General features: G+C 50.3%; 1 protein-coding gene and 1 non-coding gene across 5 annotated transcripts in view; both read left to right on the top strand.

The window, feature by feature from the left end:
- Nucleotides 1-14,966, top strand: part of chd8 (chromodomain helicase DNA binding protein 8) — a 77,478-nt gene that overhangs the window by 45,129 nt on the left and 17,383 nt on the right. For all 4 annotated transcript variants that reach the window (XM_072269987.1, XM_072269990.1, XM_072269986.1 and 1 more), the window contains exons 20-31: nt 702-881; nt 5,501-5,611; nt 6,320-6,516; nt 9,245-9,444; nt 10,026-10,185; nt 10,408-10,497; nt 10,836-10,939; nt 11,583-11,712; nt 12,075-12,150; nt 12,821-12,896; nt 13,247-13,451; nt 14,073-14,281. In XM_072269987.1, the coding sequence (XP_072126088.1) occupies nt 702-881; nt 5,501-5,611; nt 6,320-6,516; nt 9,245-9,444; nt 10,026-10,185; nt 10,408-10,497; nt 10,836-10,939; nt 11,583-11,712; nt 12,075-12,150; nt 12,821-12,896; nt 13,247-13,451; nt 14,073-14,281 (1,738 nt within the window). The remainder of the gene's footprint in view (nt 1-701; nt 882-5,500; nt 5,612-6,319; nt 6,517-9,244; nt 9,445-10,025; nt 10,186-10,407; nt 10,498-10,835; nt 10,940-11,582; nt 11,713-12,074; nt 12,151-12,820; nt 12,897-13,246; nt 13,452-14,072; nt 14,282-14,966) is intronic.
- LOC140204616 (small nucleolar RNA U6-53/MBII-28) lies at nt 12,587-12,704 on the top strand. The gene has a single exon (XR_011887688.1). It is a non-coding gene; the product is annotated as a small nucleolar RNA U6-53/MBII-28 (small nucleolar RNA).

Here is a 14,966-nt window from a genome sequence, read left to right as displayed (position 1 = left end):
ACACAGAATGCTATTTGGAGATTTGAATTAAGTTCTGGTAGTCTCATTTTAGGAAGGGTGTAGGGGGCTTCAGAGAGGGTGTAGAAGAGGGTTACCAGGATGCTGCCTGCATTAGAATAAGCTATAATACTTTCTGGACAATCTTAGGTGTTGTCTCTGGAGCAGTGGAGGCTGAGGAGAAACCTGGTTGAGGGTTGTTAAAAAAAAATGTTTTATTTACCAAATACATCCCAGGAAATGGTGGGTTGTCTCGTGGCGAAGGGTCAACTTTTTGTGTAAGGAAGGATGTTCATCTGCCTGGTTCCCTGAACACACCCTGCGTACGAGTGGGTTCTCCCTCGAGGGATATCTGACTGAGGGGGCTTGCATTAGAAGAGGCAAAAGGGATTGGGTTGGTAAGGGGGTCTCCCTCAGAGGAGAGGATGTGGGAGAATCTAGAAGGGGGTGGAGGAGATGCTTTTTGAAAGGTATTTGGAGCCCCCTCAAGGATGTGGGGCAGGATCCGTAGGTTACCGGGGGGAACAGAGGAAGGTGGATTGTCAATAAGAAAAGGGAGGGCTGGTTCATGGGGGTGCTGGGGTTGCAGACGGCTGGGCCCTGGGTGGGGAAGCTGGGTTTCTGAGTGCCTGTGGGGGTGTAAGGCTGGAAGAGGGGCTTCCTCTCCCCACCGTCAGCCTCCTCTCGCGCTCCCTCCCCCACAGATCCAGCAGTTCTCCAAGAAGGAGATCGAGGATCTGCTGCGCAAGGGTGCCTACGGCGCCATCATGGACGAGGAGGACGAGGGCTCCAAGTTCTGCGAGGAGGACATCGACCAGATCCTGTCGCGCAGGACCACCACCATCACCATCGAGACAGAGGGCAAGGGCTCCACGTTCGCCAAGGTGAGCATCAACCTCGGGGTGTGTTTGTAGCCTGCCAGTCACCCCCCCCCTCAGCACAGTCTTCATTTCTATCGACGTTCAAAGTGAATTTATTATCCTGTACTACTTTGAGATAGAGTCTCTTACAAGTATTTAGATAGAAGAAAGAAATACAATCAAATTCTACGGTGGTCTATAGGTAAAGACTGACAAACATCCAATGTGCAAAAGAAAAAAATGTGAAAATAAAAAATACTGAACCTGAATTGTAAAGATCATAAGAAACAGGAGCAGAAGTAGGCCATTGGGCCCATCAAGCCTGTTCCGCCATTCAATAAGGTCATGGCTGATTGGGCCATGGACTCATCTCCACCTACCTGCCTTTTCCCCGTAACCCTTAATTCCCCTACAATGCAAAAATCTATCCAACTTTGTCTTAAATACATTTACTGAAGTAGCCTCCACTGCTTCATTAGGCAGAGAATTCCACAGATTCACCACTCTCTGGGAAAAGCAGTTCTTCCTCATCTCCGTCCTAAATCTACTCCCCTGAATCTTGAGGCTATGTCACCTGGTTCCAGTCTCACCTACCAGTGGAAACAGCTTTCCTACCTCTATCTATCCCTTTCATAATTATATGTTTCTATAAGATCTCTCATTCTTCTGAATTCTAGTGAGTATAGTCAATCTCTCCTCAAAGTCTAATCCCTGCTCCCTGCCCCCCCAATCTCTGGAATCAACCTGGTGAACCTCCTCTGCACCACCTCCAAAGAAAGACAGTATATCCTTCTTTAAGTAAGGAGACCAGAACTGCACACACTACTCCAGGTGCATCCTCACCAATACCCTGTACAGTTGCAGGATAACGTCTCTGCTCTTAAATTCAATCCCACGAGCAATGAAGGCCAACATTCCATTTGCTGCCTTGATAGCTTACTGCATCTACAAACCAAAGAGTCCTTGGAAATGAGTCTATAGGTCGTAGAATCAGTTCAGAGTAGTGGTGAGTCAAGTTATCCACGCCAGTTCAGAGCTTGATGGTTGTGGGGTAATAACTGTTCCTGAACCTAATGGCTTCCAGGCCTCTTGCTCGATGGTAGTAGCGAGAAGAGAGCATGGCCTGGATGTTGGGGTTTCTTGATAATGGATGCTGCTCTCTTATGACAGTGCTCTATGTAAGTGTACTCAATGGTGGGGAGGGCTTTGCCTGTGATGGGCTGAGTTGTAGCTATCACTTGTAACTTTTTTGTTCCCGAGCATTTTTGTTTCCATGCCAGGCTGTGATGCAACCAATTAGGGCACTTTTCCCTGTGCATCTCTACAAGATTTTTGGTGGGGTGCCAAATCTATGCAAACTTCTCAGAAAGTAGAGAGACTGTTGTGCTTTTTGCGATGGCATTCATGTGCTGGTTGCAGGACTGATCTTCTGACAATGTTAACGCCAAGAACTTTAAAACTACCGATCCTCTTCACCACTGATCCCAAAATGAGGACTGTGGACCACCTGCTTCTTCCTCTCGTCAGTAATCAGTTCTTGGGGGCGTCACGTGATGACGTGGGATTGAGACGTGTAAATCCAGCTCTCCCGTAAAAAATTAGCAAAGTACCGTTTAAACAAAGCAAAGTTAATAAGTACTCTCCGAAAACTACTTATAACTTTGCAAGACTACTTTACGATATGCCTCCTAAACTGCAACAGAAGAAGTCTGTTGTTGCGAAGCCGCCGCGAGATGGGAAGAAAAAAGGGCCTACTGCAGCGATGGAGCCTCGGACTCAGGTTAGATCTCTTTTGGAGATGTGTTCTATCTCCGCCGTAGAACAGGGAGCAATGGCGGCGGTAGTGGTCTCTCGGAAGAAGATGCCAGAAATGCGCACGCGCAAAGAAGAACGCATGCGCAAATCAATACAACTCAAACTACAAGAACCGACAGCCACTGCAACTGAAAGTGACTCAGAGTCAGAATTGGACTCTGCAGAGAACACAGATGAAGAAGAGGAGGAAGAATTGGAAGAGATTGGAACTAAAGGAGATGATGGAGACATAAGAGAGGCTTTATTGCAATTAACGGCTGAAGTAAGAAAAGTAAGAGCAGAGCTTAAAGGCATGAAGATGTGCTATAATAAAGCTATGGAAAGACAGGATAAAGTGGATAAGAAGCTTCAGAAGATGGAAAGAAAAATGGAGCATATTAATGATAGAGTGGAAAAAACAGAAAATGATCTGCTTGTCTGGAACATGGAAAGAAATCGACTCTTGGAGAAAGTGGACATGTTGGAAAATTTTAGTAGACGTAATAATATTAAAATTGTTGGTATGGAGGGAGGAAATTCAATAAAATTTTTTCAAAGATGGATCCCGGAAGTTTTGCAAATGAAAGAGGAGGACCGATTAATTGAAATTGAGCGGGCACATAGAGCTCTAAGACCAAAACCACAAGATGACCAATATCCACGTGCAATTTTAATAAAGTTCTTAAGATTTCAAGACAAGGAAAGGATTCTACAGGCAGCTGCCCAAGCTGCCAAGAATAGAAAGGGGCCATTGATGATTCAAGGGAACAAAATTTTTTTCTACCCTGACATAAGTTATGAACTTTTGAAGAGAAGGAAGAAATTTAATCCAGTGAAAAAAATCCTATGGGATCAGGGTTATCATTTTATATTGCGTTACCCTGCAACCTTGAAGATTTTTTTGACTGGTGGAGAAAAAAGATTTTTTGATGATTACCGGAAAGTGGAGCAGTTTGTGCAAGACTCTCTGAATATTCACCAGGTACAAGAACAAAACCAGGGGAGCGAGATGGATTGAGGAAGAAGACTGGGTCAAAGAATGGACTTGTTGGATTTTTGAAGGCGGATGAATATATAAATATATTACTAATTATATGGGGGAGGGGAAGTAAGGTTAAAATTTGAGGAATACTAGTTGGGAATAGTAACGTTAATTTTTTTATATAATTTTTTTTGTTGCGGGGGAGCTGGAAGAAGCGCTGATCGATTGCTACGCTAATCATGTGTGCAAGCGTGGCTCCAGCCACAACCCGCAAAATGGAGTGGGGTAGTGTTGTGTATCCTTTCATTCACAACATTAGTGGGGGGGTATTTTGTTTTTTCTTTTTTTATATCTCATCTATCTTTTTTTTTCTTTTTGCCTGGATGATTGGGAGGGGAACACATAGCAACATGGTGAAGTTCAAAGAGATTCCCCAAGGAACTATGAGAGTTGAGAAGCTAAGTAATGTTTTAGATTGGAGTAATTTTGTTAAAAATAATGACTAATTTATTGAATTTTTTGAGTTTTAATGTTAATGGGCTTAATGGACCAGTGAAAAGAAAAAAGAATCTTAACACATATTAAGAAAATGAAGATAGATTCAGCCTTTTTACAGGAAACGCATTTAACAGAAACAGAATATCAGAAACTAAAGAGAGATTGGGTGGGTAGTATTGTTGTAGTGGGGAGTAGCAATTTTTAAGTCAAAACAAGAATGGGAAACAGATCTGAATATTAATATTGATGAAACAAATTGGTTAAGACTGTGCCTTGACAGTATGACAAATACAATAAATGTTCGATTTAGATTAGTATAATATAACTTTTTACACCAATTATATATTACACCACAAAAAATAAATAGATTAAATTCAAACCTATCTGATAAATGCTTTCGGTGTAATCAAGAAATTGGTACTTTCTTACATTCTACTTGATCTTGTTTTAAAATTCAACCCTTTTGGATAAATTTAAGAGTCTTATTGGGACAAATTACTGGAACTCAACTTCCACATAACCCTGTATTATTTCTGTTAGGTGATATTGAAGGGATAAAGCCAAAACTTAAATGGAATAAGTATCAGAAAGGATTTATGAAAATTGCATTGGCAGTAGCTAAGAAGACTATAGTTGTTACTTGGAAATCTGATTCGTATTTAAGTATGAATCGTTGGAACAATGAAATGGCTAGTTCTATTCCACTCGAAAAAATCACTTATAATTTAAGAGATAAATATGGAACATTTTTGAATATCTGGTGTCCTTATTTACAAAAGATAGGATGGCATATTTAATTGCTCCGATAAAGATCTTGGTCCCTTGAGGAAACTAACGAATAAGTATATTAAATTTATTTTGAATCCCATGGAGCATGTGAAAACCTTCCAATACCCAGGCGGTTCCTTTTTTTTTCCTTTCTTTTCTTTTTAGGTAGGACTATATACGGGGGGGGGGGGGATAGATTTTATTTTCTATGTATTCATTTTGAAAATTTAATAAAAATTATTTAAAAAAAAAAAAATCAGTTCTTTGGTTTTGCTGACATTGAGTGAGATGTTCTTGTGGCACCACCCAGTCAGGTTTTCAATCTCCTTTCGATGTGCTGATCCATCACCATCTTTGGTCAGCAAACGTAAAACATCCAGTCTCACAGAGGTGTACTGAGACCTGTGTCTTGGAGCTCAGTGATGAGTTTCAAAGGGATGATAGTGTTGAATGCTAAGCTGCAGTCAAGGAAGAGCATGCTGATGAATGCATCTTCAGTGCACTCTAGGTATCCCAGAGCTGAGCGAAGAGACAATTAAAAAGGCGTCTGCTGTTGACCCATTTGTTACGCTCTGACCTGTCTTCCCCCATTCTGTTGCAGGCCAGCTTCGTGGCCACTGGGAACCGGACGGACATCTCCTTGGACGACCCCAACTTCTGGCAGAAGTGGGCCAAGAAAGCCGACATCGACCTGGACATGGTGAACCGCAGGGTGAGGGCTCTGGTCTTGGTTGTCCCCTGTCAGGGGTCCCTGCTGCCCAGTGCTCTGCCGTGTACTCAGGATTCCCTCCGTCCCTCCTCTCTGCCTCTCTGCAGTCGGTTACCCAAGCTTTGCTGAGGAGTCTCCCGTACCCCAGGCTTGTGCAGATGCTGAGCAGGAGAAGCACTTCCCAATGCCTGCTGCGCTCTCTCAAGTGAATCCCTGCTCCCTGGTAATCTTCCTCCCCTCTTTTTCCAGAATCCATCTCACGCTACCATATCATAGACTCACACAGCAAGGAAACTGACCTTTCAGCCCAACCCATACATGCTAGCCATAGTGGCCATCTACCCTAGTCCCATATCTCCCCCAAGTACAATTTTAAATTTTATTAACGATCCTACCTCAACCATTTCCCCTGGAGGTCATTCTATAAACAGACCACACTCTGGGTGAAAAGGTTCCCATCAGGTACTTTGTACACCTCTCCCCTCTCACCTTAAACCTGTGCCCTCGAGTTCCTGATTCTCCAACCCTGGAGTAAAATGCTGTGCGCATTAACCCTATCCTCATGGTTTTCTACACCTCTGTAAAGTCACCCCTCCTGTCTCCAAGAAATAAAACCCCTAGTTCAGTCCCTCAGGTTGCAGCAATATCCTCATAAACCCCACCAAAAGTTCCATCTGTCGATGTTTCTCTTCTCCCCCGCCACCTCTGCAGAACAACCTGGTCATCGACACCCCGCGAGTCCGCAAGCAGACCCGGCCCTTCAACACCACCAAGGACGACGATGTGGACTTCTCCGAGATGGACAGTGACAGCGATGAGCGCCCCAAGTCTCGCAGGTCCCATGAGCGTCGACATGGTTATGGGAGGACCGAGTGCTTCAGGGTGGAGAAGAACCTGTTGGTCTACGGGTGAGACGGCAACATGGTCCTGGCTCGATGGGGTGGAGGGGTGATACAGGAGGATGCTGGGGGGAGGGATGTTTAGAGCAATGGAGGAGGGAAGCCAGAGGGTGTTTGCAGAAGGGTGGTGAGACAATAGATAATAGGTGCAGGAGTAGGCCATTCGGCCCTTCGAGCCAGCACTGCCATTCACTGTGATCATGGCTGATCATCCACAATCAGTACTCCGTTCCTGCCTTCTCCCCATATCCCTTGACTCCGCTATCTTTAAGAGCTCTATCTAACTCTCTCTTGAAAGCATCCAGAGAATTGGCCTCCACTGCCTTCTGAGGCGGAGCATTCCACAGATCCACAACCCTCTGTGTGAAAAAGTTTTTCCTCAACTCCGTTCTAAATGGCCTACCCCTTATTCTTAAACTGTGGCCTCTGGTTCTGGACTCCCCCAACATCGGGAACATGTTTCCTGCCTCCAGCGTGTCCAATCCCTTAATAATCTTATACGTTTCAATCAGATCCCCTTTCATCCTTCTAAATTCCAGAGTATACAAGCCCAGTCACTCCAATCTTTCAACATATGACAGTCCCACCATCCCGGGAATTAACCTCGTGAACCTATGCTGCACTCTTCCAATAGCAAGAATGTCCTTCCTCAAATTTGGAGTCCAAAACTGCACACAATACTCCAGGTGTGGTCTCACCAGGGCATTGTACAACTGCAGAAGGACCTCTTTGCTCCTATACTCAACTCCCCTTGTTATGAAGGCCAACATGCCATTAGCTTTCTTCACTGCCTGATGTACCTGCATGCCTACTTTCAGTGACTGATGAACAAAGACACCTGGATCTCGTTGCATTTCCCCTTTTCCTAACTTGACACCATTCAGATAGTAATCTGCCTTCCTGTTCTTGCCACCAAAGTGGATAACCTCACATTTATCCACATTAAACTGCATCTGCCATGCATCTGCCCACTCACCCAACCTGTCCAAGTCACCCTGCATTCTCATAACATCCTCCTCACATTTCACACTGCCACCCAGCTTTGTGTCATCTGCAAATTTGCTAACGTTACTTTTAATCCCTTCATCTAAATCATTAATGTATATTAATGAGGGAGGAGCAACGGAGGAAGGAGGACCGTGTTTCAGATTACCTCACAAAACTAAGTCCTTTATTTCTTTGTTCAGGAATAATCCCGCCAAATATGTCAGTGATCGTACGACATAGGAACAGAATTTAACCATTCAACTCTTTGAGACTGGTCTGCCATTCCATCAGGGCTGATTTATTTTCCCCCTCAACCCCATTCTCCTACCTACTCCTGCAACCTTAGACACCCTTACTAATCAAGAACCTACTGACCTCCACTTTAAATATACCCCAGCGGTCTGTGGCAATGAATTCCATGGATTCACCACCCTTTGCGGAAAGAAATTACTCCTTATCTCTGTTTTAAAGGGATGTATTCTGAGGCTGTGCCCTCTGATCCTGGACTCCCCCACTATAGGAAAAACCCTCTCCACACCCACTCTATCTAGGCCTTTCCATATTCACTAGGTTTCAATGAGGTGCCCTACCCCGCCACCCTTTTAAACGCCAGTGAGTATAGAGCCATCAAATGTCTCTCATATGTTAACTCTTTCTTTCCTGTCATTATTCTAGTAAATCTCTGCACCCCCTCCAAATCCAGTACATCCTTTCTTAGATCCAGGGCCTTGTGATGCATTGGTTGGCAACCTTTGCCGATTCCGTAGCATTTGTCTGTTTTTTGTGAGACCGAGTTGCTTGCTTGACGCTCACCCGAGCGCGGATGTACAGCGTACAAGGAGCCGGACGGGTCCGAACCTGGGTCCACTCGCTTCGAGGTATGGTGCAATGCCCCTGTACCACCGGCCGGCCATACAGTTATTGGCAGGATCTTAAACAGAGTTTTCGTACACATGGATCTGACTGAAAATGGCGAGGGTGATGAAGAAGCAAACAGCATGCTTGCCTTTCTTTTTAATCGAGTCACTGAGTTCAAGAGTTGGAAAGTCATGTTGTAGGTTCACAAAACTCTGTTCAGGCCGCATCTGCAGTATTGCATTCAGTTCTGATCGCTCCATTACAGGGGCAGAGATAGATTATAGGCAGCTGGTACCTTTCTCTCTAGGGTGGAAATGTCTAATACCAGGGGGAATGCATTAAAGTGAGGGGGGGGAATGTTCAAAGACAATGTGAAAAGCAAGTTTTTTTCAATACAGAATGGTGGGTGCCTGAAACATGTTGCCAGAGATGGTGGTGAGGTAGAGTTGTTTAAAAGCCTCTTCATGCAGGGAAATGAGGGATGTGGATGTGACATCAGCAGAAGGGATTAGTTCAGTTGAGTCTCATTAGGCTAAGAGCACAGCACAGTGTGTTGTAGGCCTGTTCTTCTCCTGATGAAGGGTCCTGGCCCAAAGTGTCGACTTTATTCATTTCTGTAGATGCCTGACTTGCTGACTTCCTCCAGCGTTTTGTGTGTGTTGCTCAAGCTTTCCAGCAGCTACAGAATCTCTTGTGTTTACACCGTACTGCACTGTGCTGTGTTCCTCCAGGGAGCAGAGAATGGTGCAGCCGGGACACCATGTGCTTAGCTGGGAACTTGTGGAATGCACTTTCCTCAGTCTTGGTGGTCTGGCTCCTTTGTTAGTGCTGGAGGCAGCGGGGAGCTCTGGCGGGCCGTGCTGACTCTGTTCCCTCCCCCTTTCCCCTCCAGCTGGGGTCGGTGGAAGGATATCCTGGCCCACGGGCGGTTCAAGCGGCGGATGTCGGAGCGAGACGTGGAGGTGATCTGCCGCACCATTCTGGTCTACTGCCTGCTCCACTACCGAGGTGATGAGAAGATCAAGGGCTTCATCTGGGACCTCATCACGCCCACCGAGAACGGGCAGACCAAGGAGCTGCAGAACCACTCAGGTACCTGTTCAGACTGCACCAGGAGAGGTACACAGTTCCCCTCTCGGTGTCCCTGGAGGACCCACACGAAGAGCACAGTGCACAGTTCCCATCTCCATATCCCTGTGTCAGACCCACACGAAGAGCACAGTGCACAGTTCCAGTCTCTGTATCCCTGGCTCAGACTCCTACTGGGAGCATCGTACATGGTTCCTGTCTCTGTGTTACCCTAGATCAGACCCACACTAAGAGCTCTATGCACAGTTCCTGTCTCCGTATCCCTGGGTCAGACCCACACCGGGAGCACTGTGAACAGTTCCCGTCTCCGTATCCCTGGGTCAGACCCACACCGGGAGCACTGTGAACAGTTCCCGTCTCCGTATCCCTGGGTCAGACCCACACCGGGAGCAACATACACAGTTCCCGTTTCCGTATCCCTGGGTCAGACCCACACCGGGAGCACCGTGCACAGTTCCCATCTCTGTATCCTTGGGTCAGACCCACACCGGGAGCACCATCCAGATTTTGACTGGGAGCAACAGCTTTGTTTACTGGGAATGGTGAGTGATGCATTAACCCTGGATACGACTCTCCCCACCCAGGGTTGTCGGCCCCAGTTCCCCGGGGCCGGAAGGGGAAGAAGATCAAGAGTCAGAGCAGTTCATTCGACGTGCAGAAGGCTGACTGGATCCGCAAGTGTAACCCCGATGTCCTCCTCCAGGACGACAGCTACAAGAAACATCTCAAACACCACTGCAACAAGTAGGCCAGGGGCAGAGAGCCCCTCTCGTTGCTACCGGACCCCCCCTTCCCTGCCGCCCACCCCCCCCTTCCCTGCCGCCCGCCCCCCCCCGTCCCTGCCGACCCCCGCTGCTCTCTGTGCTGCTGTCGGCTTCCTCTGCCTCTCTGCTGCTGTGTTTTTCTTAGCCCTCGTATCACACTCTGACACCAGGCTTACCTCTCTCCCCCTTCCTGTTTCCCCAGGGTGCTCCTCAGGGTTCGAATGCTTTACTACCTGAAGCAGGAGGTGATTGGAGACCAATCGGACCGGGTGCTGGACGGAGCCGACACCAAGTGAGTGCCACCCCATTCCTCCTCCCCTCTTCTTTTTTCATTCTCCCTCCCAGCCAACAGTCCCCCACCCCCCTCCCTGACCTATCTGTGTGAATGTGCCTCTCCCTTCCACTGCTGAGGTATCCTGCCCCGCTGAGGAGCTCTGTTCCCCCCCCCCCCCCCCGGCTGTACTGAGGCGCCGCATCTCACCCCACCCACCCCACTCCGCCGAGGCGTACCGTCTTCCTTTTGACTGGCATTCCCTCCTTCTTTGCTGAGAGTGTCTACCCCCCCCCCACCCAGAACTGCACTCTCGATCTCACAGCCCCTAACCTCCCCCCTCCCCGTCTGTGCCACAGTGACATCGACGTGTGGATCCCAGAGGTGGACGGGATGGAGGTTCCGGCTGAGTGGTGGGACATGGAGGCTGACAAATCACTGCTGATCGGGGTCTTCAAACACGGTGAGTGACTGCGCCCGCACACACTCCCCCCTAACCCCCGCCCATCTCATCGCCCCCACGTTTCCTCCCTCGAGCTGTGTCCTCCTTTCCACTGCCCCTCTCCGTCTGTGAAACCCTCCCTCCCCGAAGTTCATCTGTCTTAGACTCCCCATCAGCCATCTCTGTGGACCCCCATCCATCTCTGACTTCCTTTGTGTGTTTCTGTGACTCTTCAGTCCCTGTGGCTTTTTCTCGCCATTATTCCTGAGGTCTGACCCACTGCTCCATCAGTTCAGGTTGTTCCCTCAGCTGGTGGGCCCCAGCTCTGAAATTCCCTTCCGCTTCTCACCTATTCCTCTTTCAGTAAGATCATCCTGTCATGCTCACCTTGCCGTAGAGGGGGCGGGGGCTAGTAGGAAGAGAGTGATGTAGCTTTGAGGGGAGGGGGAGTAGAAGTGAGAGAAATAGGGAGCATGGTTCAGTGGGGAATTCTACTTACCATTTCCCCTTTTCTCTCTCCTCCCTCCTCGCTCTGCCTCACCCCTCACCCCCTCCCCCTCGCTCTGCCTCACCCCTCACCCCCTCCCCCCACCTCACCCCTCCCCCCTCGCTCTGCCTCTCTCTGCCCCCCACCCCCACACACCGGCTCTCTCCCTCTCTCTAGGCTACGAGAAGTACAACACCATGCGTGCTGACCCTGCCCTCTGCTTCCTGGAGCAGGTCGGGCGGCCGGATGAGAAGGCCATTGCGGCAGAGCAGAGGGGAACGGACATGTTCGGTGACCTCGGTGACGGGTAGGGACCCCCTGAGAACAGAATATCATTTCTCCCCACCCTCTTTATCCCTCACTCCCCCATTCCTGCCCTACCCTCTCTGCACCCTCACTCCCCACCACAACCTGGCCCATTCCTCCCCCACCCTCCCTGCCCCCTCACTCCCCACCACAACCTGGCCCATTCCTCCCCCACCCTCTCTGCCCTCTCACTCCCCACCACACCCTGGCCCCTACCACTCCCCCATTCCCCAGTTCTCTCCTAACCCTCTCTCCCCCTCCCTCCTCCCCCTCCCCCATCTCCTCAGATGCCATGAGGCAGTCTGCTCAGTAACCTCAGAGGTGGGCTCCCGGCCTGGCTCACACCGCTATTGTTTTTTCCAGCGGAGACTTCGAGAGGGACTTAGAAGATCCGGAGTACAAGCCCCTCATTCTGGGCAGGGAACATCGCGACGATGATGTGAGTTCCTGCCTCCATGGTGGTAGCTGGGTGTGGGACAGGGCTTGCTGGGAGGGGCCGACAGCTGGGGTGTGCTCCGGGACACCAGTCAGTGTACAGATCTCCCCAGAGAGAAAGAGACGAGAGAGAGACCCTGGTCAGTGTACAGATCTCCCCCCTGAGAGACATCGGTCAGTGTACAGATCTCCCCTGAGAGCCACTAGTCAGTGTACAGATATCCCCCTGAGGAAGAGGGACTGACAGACAATGGTCAGTGTGCAGATCTCCCCCTGAGGGAAGGACTGAGAGACACTGATCAGTGTACAGATCTCCCCTGAGAGAGAGAGAGACTGAGAGACACTGATCAGTGTACAGATCTCCCCCTGACAGACCTGCAGAAGAAGGTCTTTCAGAGGAAGGTTTCAGTGAATGGGGACTCTCTGTCCCCTGTGTGGTCTGCCAATGATGATTCGCCATGCTAATACTGATACACCAGGCCGGCTCCTTCCAGTCAGCCCTGGGTGTATTTGAGTTCAACACTCCTTCTCGCCACGATGTGTGGAGAGCTGAGGCAGACACAACTGGTTAGTTATTGGGGGTGGGGGGGGGGTGTAGGAGGAGAGGGACCGCGGACCCTGCTGGTGACCCCGTCAAGGGTGGACCCTGGCTAGCATGTGCTTTCTGTGCTCAGGGTGATGGAATGGCGTTGGATGAAGATATCTCAGTGGATGGGGACGATGGGGAGGCACGCAAAGACGTCTTAATGGGTGAGTATGTCCGTGATTCACTGTCCTTTCCCACTGCCGCTCTCTCTCCCCACAGTCCTGCTTCAATGCCACAACGAATCCTACCACCCAGCTCTCCCTGTAGTCCTGTATCAGTCCCATACTGGTCTGACTGCTCCACTCTCTCCCCTCAGTCCTGTGTCAGTCCCCAGACTAATCCCTCTGACCCGCTCTCCCCAGAGCCCTCCATCAGTCGCACGCTGATCCCACTGCCCCGCACCCTCCCGCCTAATCCTCGCACCTCATTTCACTTCCCGTGCACTCTGTGCCAACGCCAGATCACTGCAGCCACTCCCTCACCCTGCATCTCTGCTTTCACCCCCTCCCTCCAGGAGCAGGGCTACCCAGCCAGTGCCGGTACTGGCCCATGCCTTCGGTGCTGACGGCCCGTCTGAGGCGGCTGGTCACCGCCTACCAGCGCAGCTACAAGCAAGAGCAGCAGAAGATGGAGGCAGCGGAGAGGGGGGACCGCAAGCGGCGGCGGTGCGAGGCTGCCTTCAAGCTGAAGGAGATCGCGAGGCGCGAGAAGCAGCAGAAGTAAGCGGGGAGGGGAGGGTGGGACTGGGCTCGCGGACATACCCTCCTCCCCGTCCCTCGAGTGAGGGGGGGGACTGAGTGGATGATGGGAAGGGTGGGGGTGGGAGGGGAAACATTGGGGAGGAGAGTGGTAATGTAGCAGGAAGGAGGTGGAGAGGGGAACAGAGGGGAGGGCCAGGTGATGGGATGGCGAGGGAGAGGTGGGAGATTAAGGTAGGGTGGCTGGACGAATGGGAGGGTGTGAGGGAGAGGGGAGTATATGAAAATAAGGAGCGAGGTTGAGGGAGGAAAGAGACTCAGGTGAGGTTGGGGGCATTTAAAGAGGGGGGAAGGAAGAGGGCCCGGTGAGCTGGGAATGAGGATGAGCAGGTAGACGGGGATTGGTGTTGGGGCGAAACAGTGTGTGTTGGGATTGATCAGACTGTCAGTAGTCTGAGTTGTCTTGCCCCTCTCTCCCCACCCACCCCAAACGGTTCATGGGCTGAGGGTCAATTGTCCCCTCCCTGCTTGAGGGCTCGCAGACTAGACAGCCCTCCAGCACAGGCAGCGTCTGATCCCTGCTCACTCTGGTCTGCCAGTCAGGAAGGGTCTTGGTTACTCACCCTCTCCCCCTTCTCACAGGTGGACGGGCCGGGAGGAGTCGGACTTCTACCGGGCAGTGTCCACCTTCGGCGTGGAATTTGAGCCCCACACACGGCGGTACCGGTGGGATCGGTTCCGAGACATCGCCCGACTCGAGAGGAAGACAGACGAGACGCTCACCCGCTATCTGCAGATGTTCATGGCCATGTGTCGCCGGGTGTGTGGGCTGCCCCTCGAGGAGGGGGAAGGTAGGGAGGGGAAGGGCAGTGTCGAGCAGAAGGGACTGATTGTTGGATTGTGTCTGTGAGTGTGTGTCTGTACGGGTCTGTGTGTGTGTGTGTACAAGTCTGAGTGTGAGTGTGTGTACGGGTCTGCGAGTGTGTGTGTGCCTGTACGGGTCTGCGAGAGTGTGTGTGTGTACAGGTCTGTGAGTGTGTGTGTGTGTCTGTACGGGTCTGCGAGTCTGTGTGTGTGTCTGAACGGGTCTGCGAGTCTGTGTGTGTGTGCGCGCGCGCGCCTGTACGGGTCTGCAAGTGTGTGTGTGTACGGGTCTGCGAGTGTGTGTGTGTTTGTATCGGTCTGCGAGTGTGTGTGTGTGTCTGTCTGTACGGGTCTGAGTGTGTGTGTGTGTATATACAAGTCTGCGAGTGTGTCTATACGGGTCTGCAAGTGTGTGTGTGTGGCTGTACGGCTCTGCGAGTGTGTGTGTGTGTCTGTCTGTACGGGTCTGAGAGTGTGTGTGTATACGGGTCTGTGTGTGTGTGTGTGTGTGTGTGTCTGGGTCTGCGAGTGGTGTGTGTGTGTGTCTGGGTCTGTGAGTGGTGTGTGTGTGTCTGTACGGGTCTGCGAGTGTGTGCGTGTATGGGTCTGAGTGGGTGTGTGTCTGTACGGGTCTGCGAGTGTGTGTGTGTCTGTACGGGTCTGTGAATGTGT

Source organism: Mobula birostris, chromosome 10 (genome assembly GCF_030028105.1).
Source record: "Mobula birostris isolate sMobBir1 chromosome 10, sMobBir1.hap1, whole genome shotgun sequence".
Taxonomy (NCBI): Eukaryota; Metazoa; Chordata; class Chondrichthyes; order Myliobatiformes; family Myliobatidae; genus Mobula; species Mobula birostris.
This window is presented reverse-complemented; position numbering and strand designations above follow the sequence as displayed.